Genomic DNA, 13,870 nt, shown 5'->3' with positions numbered 1-13,870 from the left:
TAAACCTGGGCTTTCTTTACACCAACAGCGAGCCTGTGTCGATTACCTTCGCAAGCTTTTTGATGCTCTTTGACTTGGCCACGTGGTCCAGCAAGTCTTCGCGACTCTTATAAAAGTCGTTGATGGTCAGAATCCCGCTCGCGCTTAGCGCCAGCAGCAATTTGTCGATTTTGAAAGCATGGAACCTCGATTTTGAGTCTTGAGAATACGCCTTTGTGCTGGAAACGAGCGTCAAACGAAGCACATATAGCCAGACTGAGCGATATGTTGTTCCTGCATTGTTTGCAAAAAGTGCAGCTGAACATCCCGTCAAAAAGCCTATCAATTGGAGTCTGGCGCTGGTGGACAGACGCGAAAACGCGTTGTTCTTGGTGAGATATAATGACGAAGATCCCAGTCCTACTAAGAACACCACCATTTTGGCACTTCTGAGAAATGAAGCTTTGATAAGCTCCTTGGGTTTCATGTTATCACGAAGAGACAGCCCCACCATGGCTGGAAAAGCGTATTTCAGCAATCCGAAGACCTTTTGTGGAAAGTACGCCAAACACAAGGACCCAGAATCTCCGTCCTCATACAACCCTGTGCTAAGGTTTTCCAGCAGTTTGGTGCAATAACGAGGACAACTATCGCGATCCAAAACGAAATTTCGGTATATCTGGGAAAAACATAGTGGAAAGAGGTACCACGATCTGAAGAAAACGTTTCCTGAAGACCATTTTGCCAACTCGCGCTTGAACTTTTCTGGTCTTATTTGCTCTAGCAGTTTGTATCCAAGTTCCAGGAAAAGGACCGAAAAGTAGACAGACAAATAGTGTTTCTGGTACAGGGCATGGTTTGGATAAAGAGCCACGGCCCCGCCAATAGTTGCCAGATTTGCTAGAAAGGACTCAGGAAGTTTTCCTAGATTCAGACGAGCTATCATACGCAAGATGACAGGTTTGATCGACAAAAGCACCGAAATGGATGCTGTTAGTCTTGCCAAATTGCGCCTGCTATAGTAGAAGCGATCAGTGGTGTGGAGTCTGTGCCCATTTCTGGCCAGAATGGGTGCAAAAACGCCGTTTAGTATTATTCCCAATAACACAGAACATCTTGTCAAGTTTCGAACCATTCGTATCAAAACTGGGCGAAAAGAGCGCGAGTCCTTTGAGTTCAACTCCGTCTCTAAACTCTCAAGCAGCACCGCGTATCGTTCCAGCAACAGAGCCATGGAACCACCGCCAATCCACTCCAAACTCCTGAGCTCATCAGAGCTCACTACCAATGCCAATAAAGTCTTTTTCAAATGTTTCATAGCCTGAGTATTGACCGTGTGCGCTAGTTGAACCCCCATGATATGCCCTTTCAGCCGTCCTGAGCGCTTATCGCAATTTGGTCGTGTGTGCTCTAAAACAGAGTCACTTTTTCAATTTCGCGATTAGGGGCTCTTAGATACAGCATTTTAAAATATTCTTGGACTCTTTCTTCTGCCTTTTCCCAGCTGAAATCTTCAAATTCACGCAATGTCGATCACATCAACAGAACTCGACGGAATCCTGCCACTGCTGGCCAAAGGAAAAGTCCGTGACATCTACTCGGTGGACGCTGAGACGCTTCTGTTCGTGGCTACCGATCGTATCTCTGCGTACGATGTGATCATGGAAAATGGAGTCACCGACAAGGGAAAGCTGCTTACACAGTTGTCTGTGTTCTGGTTTAAGTTCCTTGCTCCTTTTGTCAAGACCCATATTGTTGCTAGTGATGATGCCGATGTGTTTGCGAGATTGCCCTCTGCTCTTAGTGCAGAGCCATACCGCTCGCAGCTTGCCGGCCGCTCTCTGATTGTGCAAAAATATCAGCTGATCCCTCTTGAGGTGATCGTGCGTGGATATATCACCGGATCTGCTTGGAAAGAGTACGTTGCTCATGGAACTGTTCATGGATTGGCAATGCCTGCTGGACTCCTGGAGAGCTCTGCTTTCCCGGAACCAATTTTCACGCCCTCAACTAAAGCAGATCTAGGTGCCCACGACGAGAACATTTCTCCTGAGGCTGCCGCTGAACTTGTGGGTAAGGATATTTGTGACCGTGTTGCTGCCAAGGCAATTGAGCTCTACTCCAAGGCACGTGCCTATGCTGAGACCAAGGGAATCGTCATTGCAGACACCAAGTTCGAGTTCGGTGTGACTCCTACTGGAGAGCTCGTGCTAGTGGATGAGGTTTTGACTCCAGACAGCTCGCGGTTCTGGAGCAAAGCCACATATGCGGTTGGTCGGGGTCAGGACTCGTACGACAAACAGTTTCTTCGTGACTGGCTGACTGCTAACAAGTTGAATGGAAAAGAAGGTGTCGCCATGACTGCAGAGATCGAGAAGAGAACGGCGGAAAAGTACATCGAGGCGTATGAGGCTTTGACAGGTGAGAAGTGGTGAATGCACAGAGTGAAGAGATGGGTATTAAAATTAATAAGACGAGATAACATGAGAAAAAATGACAAAACTTGAAAAACTATCAGGTGTGACGATAGAATTCATATATAGTATGGAGGGATCATTGGCACGTGGTTTACTATACAATCTGAATGTTATAGTAGGATCCATGGTTGGACTTGAGATAACATCTTGTACTATGCCATACCTTACCAGCCAACCACGGGCCCTACAGTAGAAGATAAGCCGCATAATAGACAACCGTCAGCGCAGCATTATGCAGGCTTGTCTTATGAGCATATGTGCGAATTTGGACTAAAAAGACTAAATGGGAACAAAAAAAGGCTAAAATTACCAGCTCAAGCCACAAAGAGGGTGAAGGCTACAAATGGAAAATAAGAAACTTCATTGCTCCACAAACCACAGACTAAAGCATTGTCAGCGATGAAGATCATAAACGTTGTCTCCAATTACCTTCAAATAACCGAATAATGCAGCTATCACCAGAATTTCGAGGTCCATACCGAAAACGGACTACGTGCCCCTGCCAATTCTGCGGGTCCTAAAACGTGAAACTAGCTTCAAGGTTTAAGTGTTACCCGCCCGTTAGCCCCTGATTGCTGTCCCAAAACGTTAAAGCCTTGCAGTCCTTGCTTTGGCGAGAAGACATCCCCAAGGAGTTGGAAAACAACTCCAGTAATCCTAGCACAACCTACCAAACTCTAGGACCACGCTAAAGCAGTTTCCGGAATGTGAATCGTTTTCAGATTTCCAATTTCCGATTGTCGCGGTTTGGCCAAGCTGCCAAAGGGGCAAACAGCCACACTAGAGCCCCAAGTCCGTTTGTATTTAGAACGACCTTTTTTTAGTCCCGTCAAAAGAGTTGCCAATTTCTTTTAGACGGTTTGGCGAAATGTACAATCCAATGAGGATTCACCAGAATAGGGCATAAAAAGGAAAGCATTGTGATTGTTCGGTGAAGGTCATGCAATCACTGTAATCAACTTCAACATAATTTCACCCAAAAACATCGCCACCACCATCATTACGCATTCTGACCGCTATCACTAAAGCCCCAATTAACCGAGTTTGAATCGTGTGAGCCGGCCAGTCGCGTGCCTGTTTCCGACCATGCAGCATCAGTTTGGGCACTACGTGCTGATCTTTTCTGATTCTAGCTCGTGTTTCCCTAAATAAAAATCCTTTGATTTTTTTTTCTTTTCTTTCTTACTATCCTTTCCCTAAACCATTAACTGATATCCAATCAGGTCTATTCGTAGACACTTGCCTGGAGTTGCCTTTATACATAAGACTCCCTACCGCCGCACCTACAACACGCGGGCAGTTGTAGCGCAGATCCAATTTTTGGTCGCCGCAACAAGCTTTGTTCTCTGCGACAAGTCTACCTGCTTTTCTGACCCCTTTTCTTCTTGCTCTGTCAACACCTTGCTTCTTTTCTATTTTTACTCAATTTCTGTCCATTTTTTATCATTGCCAAATTTTTACGATGCCTAGGCTGTTCCGAAAGATGACACGGAAAGGCTATGTCGTTTGCGCGGTGCTGCTGGCGGTCCACGTTCTCACCATCAACCTGGTGATTTTCAGATACACCAAAAACGACAAGGGGTTGCTGGATACGATACATGCCTCGCTACAGATATTGGGTGGATCTGGAGATTTGACGGGCGCACTTTCAAAGTCAGGAGCCTCTTCCACGACTTCTGCTGAGGACGCCGTGACCACCGAGCTACTAGACGATATCGACACGCTCCCATGGAACGAGCTGACGCTTGAACAGAAGCTCAAGCGCAAGGTTCGCGAAGTTGACACGACCAAAGCTGAATCTTGGATGGTCAACACCACTCTCAAGTTCACGGACGTGGAGATCGACCTGGATGACTTTCTGCCGCCTCTTGAGGAGGATGTGGCCCAGGCGAAAAAGGGTAAGTCCCAACGTGTGAACTCCAAGAGAGCTGACAGCATTGAAAATTCTGAATTTTTCAAAGGCAACGAGAACTCTAAGAGCTCCGATTCCTCTTCTGAAGACTCCGATGCTGAACCCGTTCTCAGTGACGAAGTGGTGCTCAAAGATGATGATGAAGGCTATGTGGAACCAAAGCAAAATTTCCTTCATAATTCTACGTTGTGGTATGATCTCCGCTTCACATTGGCGATGTATATCGATTACATCAAGACGCAGCATTTGGAGCGCAACCCACAGAACATCGAATCCAAGGAGCCAACGATGCAGATCACTGTGCCCTTCCACTGGTCCGATTGGGTCGACATGGACATTCTTAATAAGGAGATTGCCAAACCCGAAAAGGACCAAATGACTTGCCAGAAGCTAATAGAAACCTCTGAAGGAAAACAAGCCTCTTCTGGCTACTGTATCAACTCCAAGGATGTGACTTCGAAGATGCTGGAAGAGATGGGACTCCATTCTACCAATCAATTGCCTGGTTTTGTGGTGAAATCTCCTCCGAACAACGTGAATACACCACGAGCAAAATTGCTGGAGGCAAAGGCCCATTTGTTGACATACGGGCAATTGCCATTGAGTATTGTGTTTTTGTCTCATGACGGGTTTTACGATGTGAAAGTGGGAAGGAGGCAGCGGATTGTGGACTCGTCGCTTATTACATCGTACTTGCGCACTCATGGGATTGATGCCAGCATCAAGGAGAACCGTCATATTACTGTCAACGCTGTGAAAGAGTTCAGAAGTTTGACGGAATCTGTTCCGGCGCGTGTTTCAGAATCAACCAAAGACGGGCTAGTAATCAACTACGATGAGGCGTTGTCGAAGAATCATTACAAGATGGTTTTGAACGAGGAGCTGTTTCATTGGGATCAAAAGGAAGTGGACAAAGAAATGGAAGGTTACGCCGCGCGCTTGAAAGAAATCGACGACATGACCAAAGAGACCCAATCTTTCGACGAAGAACGTTACTACAAGCTCGCTTTGAATGATCACGAGCAAAACCATTACAATTTCTTGAAGTACTCGTCAACTTTCACTCCGGATACTCAAGAAATTTACTTCAAATTGGCGCGTATGACTGGCATCAACGGAAACATGGAGGACGGATGGCACCTTGAATGGCGTTTCTTCAACGGACGCCTGTCATATGAGGAAGACAGAAGAGGCCGTTGGACCCATGCGGAAGTTGAAGAAAGACACAAAATCATCGTTCATAGACTTCTGCGCAACTGGAGTCAGTTCTCTTACCAATTAGGAATTATCCAATGGGTGAACCACGGTGCTTTGCTGGCCTGGTACTGGAATGGGGTGTCGTTTCCTTATGACGATGATGTGGATGTTCAGCTCCCTGCCAAGGTGTTAGACAACTTCGCTCGTCGTTTCAACCAGTCTTTGATCATTGAAGACATCAACAGTGGATACGGCCGGTACTTTGTGGATTGCAACGCGTTTATGACCCACCGTACCCATGGTAATGGTCTCAATAACATTGATGCACGGTTCATTGATGTTGATTCTGGTGCCTATATTGACATCACAGGATTAACGCTGACCAACCAGCACAAGCCTGGAAAGTACGAGAAACTTAAAGGCAAGAACCGCAACGAGGTTTACAACTGCAAAAACAGCCATTTCTACCATATTGATGAGCTTTCGCCAGCCAAGTACACGAGGTTGGAGGGCGCGCCTTTGTTAATACCACGCAATTTCACCTCGATTCTGGCTGAGGAGTATCTCTACGGTTTTTCGAATGTGGAATACGCCGGATGGTACTTTGTTGAGCCATTGAGGATTTGGCTTACTGGAGGTACCATTAAGAAAGTGCTTTCGATTCCTCCAAATCTGGAGAACGAGCGTGAGCACATTCTCACGCGACTGGCTTCGCTTAAGCCACGCCATGTCCTCAAATTTTTGGACGATAAAGAAGTGATGCATGAGTATTATCTGACCCAGCAGTTCACAGAGGTCCACGAGAAAGAGAAGGCAATTTTGTTCGACAACGCGGAGAAGATGACTCCTGAGAATGTGGAGAGCTACATCGACCTTGCATCCTCGTTTAAGATGGGTAGTCCGTTGCGTAAACCGTACTTCGAGTACGAGTATATCGAACGCAGCTACTTCCGCGACCAGATCCGCAAGTCCAAGGAAATGGCCGACGAGGCCGACGAGGAGGAGGATGTGGCCGAGCACATCAACGCGCTCGAACAGGGGGAGACATAAGCTGATATTTAATCGTATTCACAGACTTTTAACGAACATATGAAGTGCACCCACCATACACGGTTCGAAAACTGTAGATAGCAATGCTCTTGAGAGAGTATCAACAGGCGAAGATAGAAATGACAGCAGGTCCTGTTGGCCAACTGGGAAGTTTTGGATTTGGCAAAACAATCCCGCCATATCGATATTACTCAATCGCTCTCTCCTTTCAGCTGCTGAGTAATTGACAATAATTAACGGCTTTCGAGTCCATGAGTTGGTGATTCACACAGGGCTTGCGGATTTGGATTGTTTTTTGCACTACTTTGTCCCCACCACGACTCCTCCGCCCGCTTGAAGAAAAATCCCAACACGCCTTGTCTTCGTTTATTCTTCCATCTTTATATCATTTACTCACTTTTTTGGCTTTCTTTTCGGGTTTGAGCAGATTCTGTAGTGAATCTGAATTGGGTCTTTTGATTTTTTCTGCTTCTGTGAGCTTTTTGCCTACCAAACGCTTTCTTGACCGTGTGCTTGCGGCTTTGGCCCGTTTGAATGGCATCGAACGAAGGCGTCGTTTCGTCTTCGCGAAGCTCGTCGTATGACTCGCGGATGCTGACTGAAGATGCTCTTAAGAAGCTGTCTAGCTCAAATGCGGTTTCGTCTCACAAAGACAAATCTGTTGATTCGAAGCTTTCGGAGGGTCTCATGCTGAGACCGATGAACAGTGATAACTACACTGCGGCGCAAAATGGTGTTCAGAGTGTGGTGAGTCGTCTAACCACGTTGTCACAACAGGATAGGATACTGTCCAAGTCTTTGGCTACAACAATAGAGGAGAACAAGGAGCTGAAAGTGGAAACCTTTGGGGTACCCGAAGATGGTGGTGATGAAGATAATAATGGTAGGAATGATGAAATTCCGTTGGAAATTGCGCAAAAACCTAGTCAAATTGATGAAATCGATCATGTTTCAAAACAAAATCCGAATGAGATTTCAAGACTCCCGCAACGTCTTTTGGCGTCCGATGATTCTCGCAATCTTTCGCAAAGCCATATTCCTCAGACCTTCGAGGATCCCCATGATGTCTCATGTGATGGCCAACAGAATACCTCACACTCTCCACAGCCGAGCGAGTTCCGTTCCACGTCTCGTGCGGCATCACGGGTAGATCCCCCAACCAATGGGCGCCCTAAAATCGAGGCTCTGCCGAGTTCCATTACCAGTCCTTCTCACGACGTGACTCGCAACAAGTCGCCCATGAGGGACCCGTTCGAATACCATCCAAAACAGATCAAAGACCAGCGCAGGCCTCTCTACACCCCAGCAGTATTGCGAACCAATGAGATGGCGCTGTATCCGTCTGATAGAGCGCAGTCAGATTCGTCTTTGGCTGACGACGAGTCCGATTCACGTGGAATATTACGGAAACTATACCGACCTAAGCTGAACCACTCGCAGTCGTCTGTGTGGTCCTCTGCTCCAAAACTTGATCAAAGCGAGTATATTCCCATCAGAAAGCACTGGAAGGCGGACAGTTCGCGGTTCTCATGCTCGGGATGCGGCAAACTATTCCATTTTCTCACGGCAAAGGCCCGCAAACACCACTGTCGCCATTGTGGTGAGATCTTCTGCAGCAACTGTCTGCGCAACGTGGTCTATCTGAATGCAGAAGCAAAGTTTGTCGACTTTGTTGGTGATGAGGCCGGGTCTGATGGCACGAAGGACCATGCCCAGAAGCCCAAAATACACCGCATGATGAAACGCGGATCTTCTGCAAGTTCCAGCAGTGACGTTGATGTTGGTGGTGGCAGGTTTCTCAGCAAAGTGTGCGACTCGTGCTATTCGAAGTATGAGGCGTTCTTGAACGAAATGCAGCACTCGACTCATCTAGGTGAAGACTTGGATCCCCAGCTGCTCGGTGCAAACGGCGCTCTTCAGAAGCCGAAAATTGATGCCAGTGTAAATTCTGTCGGGAGTATTCCTGCGGATTGGAACTGGAGTTCTTTCTGAGTTTGGTTATGATGTTGGTGTGTGATGTAGCGATTACCAGTGGTGTACCGCCGTTGCAACATCTGGCAATTTTGCTCATTTCCTGCTACCATCACCACCACTGCTACGTTTTCTGTTTGCTTAATATCTCATTAGCTATGCATGTTCCTATAACGACGGTTTTTCTATTTTTTTACCTCGTATTCTCCCCTGCTTCCTCCCGCATCTGCTTCAAAGTCCTCCACTTTTCCTTATCGTACTGCCCAACGGCTATCGATGGAACCGTGCTGGTCTCACTGGTCTCAGACCAGTTACTCTTGGGGCTGCCCTCCACTTCGTCGCGCAGTCTCGTCAGTCTTTCGGCAGCCTTAGCCTTGATGGGGCTCTTCATTGAGGTCGAGACTGAACATACCGATCTGGTTGGTCCGTGTGACTTGGTGGGCGATTTTGTAGGCGATTTCGTAGGCGAATTCTGGATCGAATGCAAGTAGCAAAAATTACAGGATGAGTTTTGATGAGTGTGTCCTCCGCGTAATTTTTCCCGACTCGGTGAAGATTTCATCGAGTTTTTCAGCTCGCCGGTGATATCCCGAAGCCTCTTGAAGGGCGATGTGGAGCGAGACCTTGGCTGTGCATGAGCCGCACCTGTTCCTGATCTGGATCTCTTCTCGGTGGAAGCCAGACTCGGCACCGACACCGCGGTGATCTGGGTGTCGTACATTGAGGTTGCAGACAATTTGCGCATGGACATGGTTCTGCGCATTGTATTTTCCACGAACTCTTCGATCTCGTCTTTTCCGGAAATGGCTGTTGCCGAACTAGAGGCCTGGCCTCTGCTGCTGGAAGACATGAGAGACGGCGCACTAATGGACCTCTCGTATTTTGGTCTCGCAACCACTTTCACGGGTGGCTGGAGTTCTGGAATACTTGACAACTTGTTTTGACCTGCCATCAAAAGCAGTGCAGAAGGTGTTCCGAGCCTCTCTCTGTTAGCCAGCCAGGCATCCGAGTTGTTGTTCCATGCCTCCAGTGAAATATGGTTCTGTTTCTCGGGAACTGAGGACTTTGATGGTGAAAGATAAGTATTAAAATCATTCCAGGGGATTTCCTCGGCGGGTTTGGGTATTTCTGAAAGATCCGCGTCTAAATGGTATTCTGATTGTGATGTGGTTTGAGACGCAGTCTCCACCTCTTGGATCGTATGGCCAGGCTGTAAGAATGGCGGTAATAAAACTTCTGTGTATCTCTCTGAATGGCGTCGTATATCTACCGAGTTCTCGTCTGATTCGCTTTCAAAATTCTGGTACTTCAAGACATCTCTGTCAACGCTATCCACATGCCATGGTTTGGACGACATCCAGTTCTCGTCATACTGATTTGCACGATTGTCCACCAGCGTGTATGCCGAGGGCTTGAAACTAATTTTTGTTCTTGAATTGACCGAACTCTCGGTGTTTTGATCGTCAGAATGGGATTCGGGTTTGGCAGTGAGACTGTTCCAGCAGCTCAACAGAGCGGCGCCCTTTAGCATTTGCGAGTTCAACATGATTGCCAAGAGTGTGTAGAACAAATATTGGACTTTGGGTGTGCTGATATGGTATTTTGCAATCACCAGTTTGTGCAGCAAAATTAGTATGCCTGCGGTGGATACTAGGGCTGCAACGATTGATGAAAGAGCAGAAATAGCATCAATTGCATGCAAAAAATTTCGCCTTAGACTTCTCACAATCTGAGCTATTCCAAAAACCATTTCTCCTACAATTAGGAGCAACAATCCTGCTCTTCCGAGTGAAGGCTCCTTGACCAGTATCCAGATACCGATGGCTGCATTGGCCAGAAACAGCAGGTTGAGCACACAGAATGCTGAAGATTTGGCGTTGAAACCAGCCGAATCTGGCTCGTTTCTAGAGCCAAAATCCTGGTCTGGACTGCTCTTTTGTCTCATTGTGTAATGTGATACCTCAGGTTATTTAGATCAAGGACATCAGGGGTGCTGAGGATGTGACGGGTAGCACTGCTGCGGGAATAGAACTGAGGAAATGATTAAAAATGCGCAAACTGGACGATAAAATCAAACACAAAACAACAAAACAGGGAAATTCAAATAAAGGGTTGGTGAAGATCGGCCTGGATTGAACGAGTTCCAGTATCGCTTGAAACTGGCGATTGTCTACCAAAACAGTATAGGGACCATGCGTGTTTACATCTTTCCGAATTAGGAAATTACCAGGCGCCGCACCTAAAATTTTGGCGTTTGTTTTCGCGAAGCGGCGTGTTAAAATTGGCGATAATGCGTTGGGCGGTTTGATTTTTGGGGGGCAGATTAGGTGTTTGGGCTGGTTAGAACTGATTCGAGTCGATTCAGACTTGTAAGTGAGTGCTTTAGCGATCTGCATAGCATTGTAAGGTGAAATAGCCGAATAACTGAGATTTTACAAAATTGTCCCCAATATAATAAGACTCTTTCTAGAATTTAAGAAGTAAAAACAAAAAAAATAACAACAACATAGATCAAACTGCTTAGGAAATTCAACAACCCTCCGGTCAAATAGATCCTGCAGTATAGGCAACATAAATAGCAACGCGCTGAATCAAAATTTGATATTATGGCTTACGATTCAAACCCTACACGAAAAATAACAATGCTCAGCTCTGATATAGCAAAATAAATCGGTATTAAATAAACAAAATTGCTTGAATTGAATGATGGTTCATGACGGTTTGTGAGGGCTGTCAAGGCGGTCGCTGCACGAGCTGCATACTGGAGCATGCGCCTGCAGGCCTTGGAGTTCAGGACCAGATTTCAGTCATGAAAACTAACACTCCCGTCCTTTGCTTTCTTCAGGATCTGTTCAAAGTTCTGCTCACAGCTTACAGCTCACAGATTCTTCTCCCTATTCTCAAAAATCTGATCCCGAATCAAATTCCCCAGCTTCGGCTCATCAGCCTCAGCCTCACTCGTCTCTGCAGTTGAAGGCTCGGCCTCACTAGCACTGGTAATGCCCACGGAAGAAGTGCCGATATCACCATTGTCATTACTGAAGATCGGCACTGATCCCAGCTCCAACAAAGAAGGCGCTCCCATCAAAGCCTGAGCCTTGGCCTTTCTTGAGGCCCTTCTATTGCGCAACTCTTGAGTCTTGAATTCTTCTTCCTCATCAGAAGTATCCAGAGTGGTGGTAGTGTCACGCTTCCTCTCTCTGCGTCTTCTGCGAGACTCGCGGGCTTTACGCTTCGCCTCCTGCTTCTCCTGATAGTCCAAAAGGCTAAAGTCTGGGAACAGCTCTGGTCCGAAATCGTTCACGGCCTGAGTGATTTCCCTGCTAAGTTCTTCTCGGGTTTCACGAAGTTTCAGAATGCCCTTTTTGTCAATCAAAGCCAGCCACAATGGCCTCAAACTTTTGAAGTTGTCCATTCCCTTGTCCCCAAAGACAAGCGCAGAGTAGGTGATCACTACTGACACCAAATATAACCCGAAGAAGGTGTAAATCACAGAAGTCTCGAACTGGTACCGTGTCTTGAGGATATACGTTCCTAGGACCGAATAGAAGGTGTAAAGGATGGGAGCAAATCCGAGAGAAACGAGGATTTTCCATGTGGCTAAGACATCAATGCCCTTGATCTTCACAGTAGAGCCAGCAAGGGCTTCTCTCCGCTTCTTATCGCTGATCTTCTTCGTTGCTACGAACACAGGTGAGAACAAAAGGAAGCCTGGAAGAGCCAAAATTCCGAGAATACTCACCTGAAATGCATTTGCGACAAGTCTGAGAAACGTTACTATGGCAAGAGTGGGTTGGGCCTCCTCGATAAGATGGTCTGGGATCCGCATCAGCTTGAGCATCTCGTTGTAACTGAGGATCTTCTCTTTTAGCTGCTGAACTTCGGGTTTGTGCTTGAAGTGCTGGTAGCCCAAAACCAGTCTTCTGTTCATCTCCACTATGGATTCGAGCGAGAGCCTTGACGACAAGTTGTTGGAGTACAATCTTCTGGCCATTTGAACAACTATTAGGGTCTCATAGTCAGGGCAAGTCACGGTGACACTCTTCAAAGCCTTGGTGATCACATCGAGAAGCTCTCTGACTGCATCCTTAGAGGTTTCTGGACTGTTGTAGCGGTTCACGAGCTCTTCAGGAACTTCTATTGGATGCCCAAACTCCACAATTGCGCGCGAACGAAACTTATGGGGATGAAAATAGTTCATTCCACAAGGAACTATCTTCACTTTTGTTCCTGGATGGCTGGCCATGGTTCCAAGAGCCATTATGGCAACACCAGCCTTCAGAGGAAGCAGGTCCGTGCGGTCGTGAGACCCGCCTTCAGGAAAGATTCCCAGGGATTGGCCGTGGGAAAGGTGTTCAAAAACCCTGGAATAAACCTTGGCCTGGTCAACACGGGGAGCAGTCTTAAATGGAGAACCACTAGACAACAGTGCATCTGCCTTTTCAGCAACCTGGTCATTAGAATAGCGGAAAGGTTTCTTGAGGTACATCACTGTATCGGACTCGATATCGGCAATTTCGGCCGAACCGAGGGAGTTTGGAAGTCCCACTAACCCACGAGACTCACAGTCAGTAGTAAAGCGGGTATTCTCGCCCAACACCTTCAAATTGTTGGTGGGATCAAGTCGTATCACTCCGGAAACCGACTTGAGACTGTCCTGGGCCCGGGCAACCGGAATGGCCATTTGTGACCGGGAAATGAGCCCAATGAACTTCCGTTTATGCGATTTTTCCGCTATCAAAAAAGAGATCCGCAAATTTGTCTCGTTCTTAACCTGTCCCATTAATATTATCGGGTCAACGAACTGGTTGGCGTGGGGAGCGGCCACGAAAATGATCGGACCCGATCTCGGAAGTCGGAAGGCCCCTCTAGGCCGAATTTCTCGAAAAAAACAATCAAAGACAACTGAAAATTGTTAGTAGGCGTTTTAACTTCAATATCTGCAAAAGTACTCACCTGTGAATATCCATAGCACAAGGTCATACAGGAACTTGCGGAGCAGTGAGGGCTCCTCATAGACCACCTCAGAGGGAGCGACCCCTGCATCAATGGTCGTATCGGACACAGCTGCCTTCAAATCGGTGGCCATTTGTATCCTTCACGGGATTTAATAGCTGATATTTGCTTGCTGGGGGGGACAATTGTCGGCAGAGGTGGTTTAAGGTTATTATTTCTTCACCCGTGAATACGTCTGCCATTTGGACAAGGGCAAATTGGTCTGTCATTATTAGAAGTGTCAGTTATTTATGTACTGCCATTTTTCGCACGGGCATCTCAAAAAAAT

The 13,870-nt window shown here is 46.9% G+C and overlaps 6 protein-coding genes across 6 annotated transcripts; 3 read left to right on the top strand and 3 right to left on the bottom strand.

Moving 5' to 3' along the window:
• Positions 1-16: 16 nt before the first annotated feature.
• Positions 17-1,336, bottom strand: KUCA_T00004137001 (uncharacterized protein; the record flags this gene model as incomplete). Its single annotated transcript, XM_022600840.1, has 1 exon — positions 17-1,336. The coding sequence occupies one exon, from the start codon at positions 1,334-1,336 to the stop codon at positions 17-19; it is 1,320 nt and encodes a 439-aa protein (XP_022460146.1).
• A 169-nt stretch (positions 1,337-1,505) lies between these two features.
• KUCA_T00004136001 (uncharacterized protein) lies at positions 1,506-2,414 on the top strand (the record flags this gene model as incomplete). The annotated part of the gene is made up of 1 exon (XM_022600839.1): positions 1,506-2,414. One exon carries the CDS (start codon positions 1,506-1,508, stop codon positions 2,412-2,414), a length of 909 nt encoding a protein of 302 aa, XP_022460145.1.
• Positions 2,415-3,918: 1,504 nt separating this feature from the next.
• On the top strand, positions 3,919-6,615 carry KUCA_T00004135001 (uncharacterized protein; the record flags this gene model as incomplete). Its single annotated transcript, XM_022600838.1, has 1 exon — positions 3,919-6,615. The coding sequence occupies one exon, from the start codon at positions 3,919-3,921 to the stop codon at positions 6,613-6,615; it is 2,697 nt and encodes an 898-aa protein (XP_022460144.1).
• Positions 6,616-7,149: 534 nt separating this feature from the next.
• KUCA_T00004134001 (uncharacterized protein) lies at positions 7,150-8,607 on the top strand (the record flags this gene model as incomplete). The annotated part of the gene is made up of 1 exon (XM_022600837.1): positions 7,150-8,607. The coding sequence occupies one exon, from the start codon at positions 7,150-7,152 to the stop codon at positions 8,605-8,607; it is 1,458 nt and encodes a 485-aa protein (XP_022460143.1).
• Positions 8,608-8,779: 172 nt separating this feature from the next.
• Positions 8,780-10,531, bottom strand: KUCA_T00004133001 (uncharacterized protein; the record flags this gene model as incomplete). The annotated part of the gene is made up of 1 exon (XM_022600836.1): positions 8,780-10,531. The coding sequence occupies one exon, from the start codon at positions 10,529-10,531 to the stop codon at positions 8,780-8,782; it is 1,752 nt and encodes a 583-aa protein (XP_022460142.1).
• Positions 10,532-11,464: 933 nt separating this feature from the next.
• KUCA_T00004132001 (uncharacterized protein) lies at positions 11,465-13,675 on the bottom strand (the record flags this gene model as incomplete). Its single annotated transcript, XM_022600835.1, has 2 exons — positions 11,465-13,491; positions 13,543-13,675. 2 exons carry the CDS (start codon positions 13,673-13,675, stop codon positions 11,465-11,467), a joined length of 2,160 nt encoding a protein of 719 aa, XP_022460141.1.
• Positions 13,676-13,870: the final 195 nt, after the last annotated feature.

The sequence above is a fragment of the Kuraishia capsulata genome, genomic scaffold, assembly GCF_000576695.1.
Source record: "Kuraishia capsulata CBS 1993 genomic scaffold, Kuraishia_capsulata_scaffold_5, whole genome shotgun sequence".
NCBI classification, from domain to species: Eukaryota; Fungi; Ascomycota; class Pichiomycetes; order Pichiales; family Pichiaceae; genus Kuraishia; species Kuraishia capsulata.
This window is presented reverse-complemented; position numbering and strand designations above follow the sequence as displayed.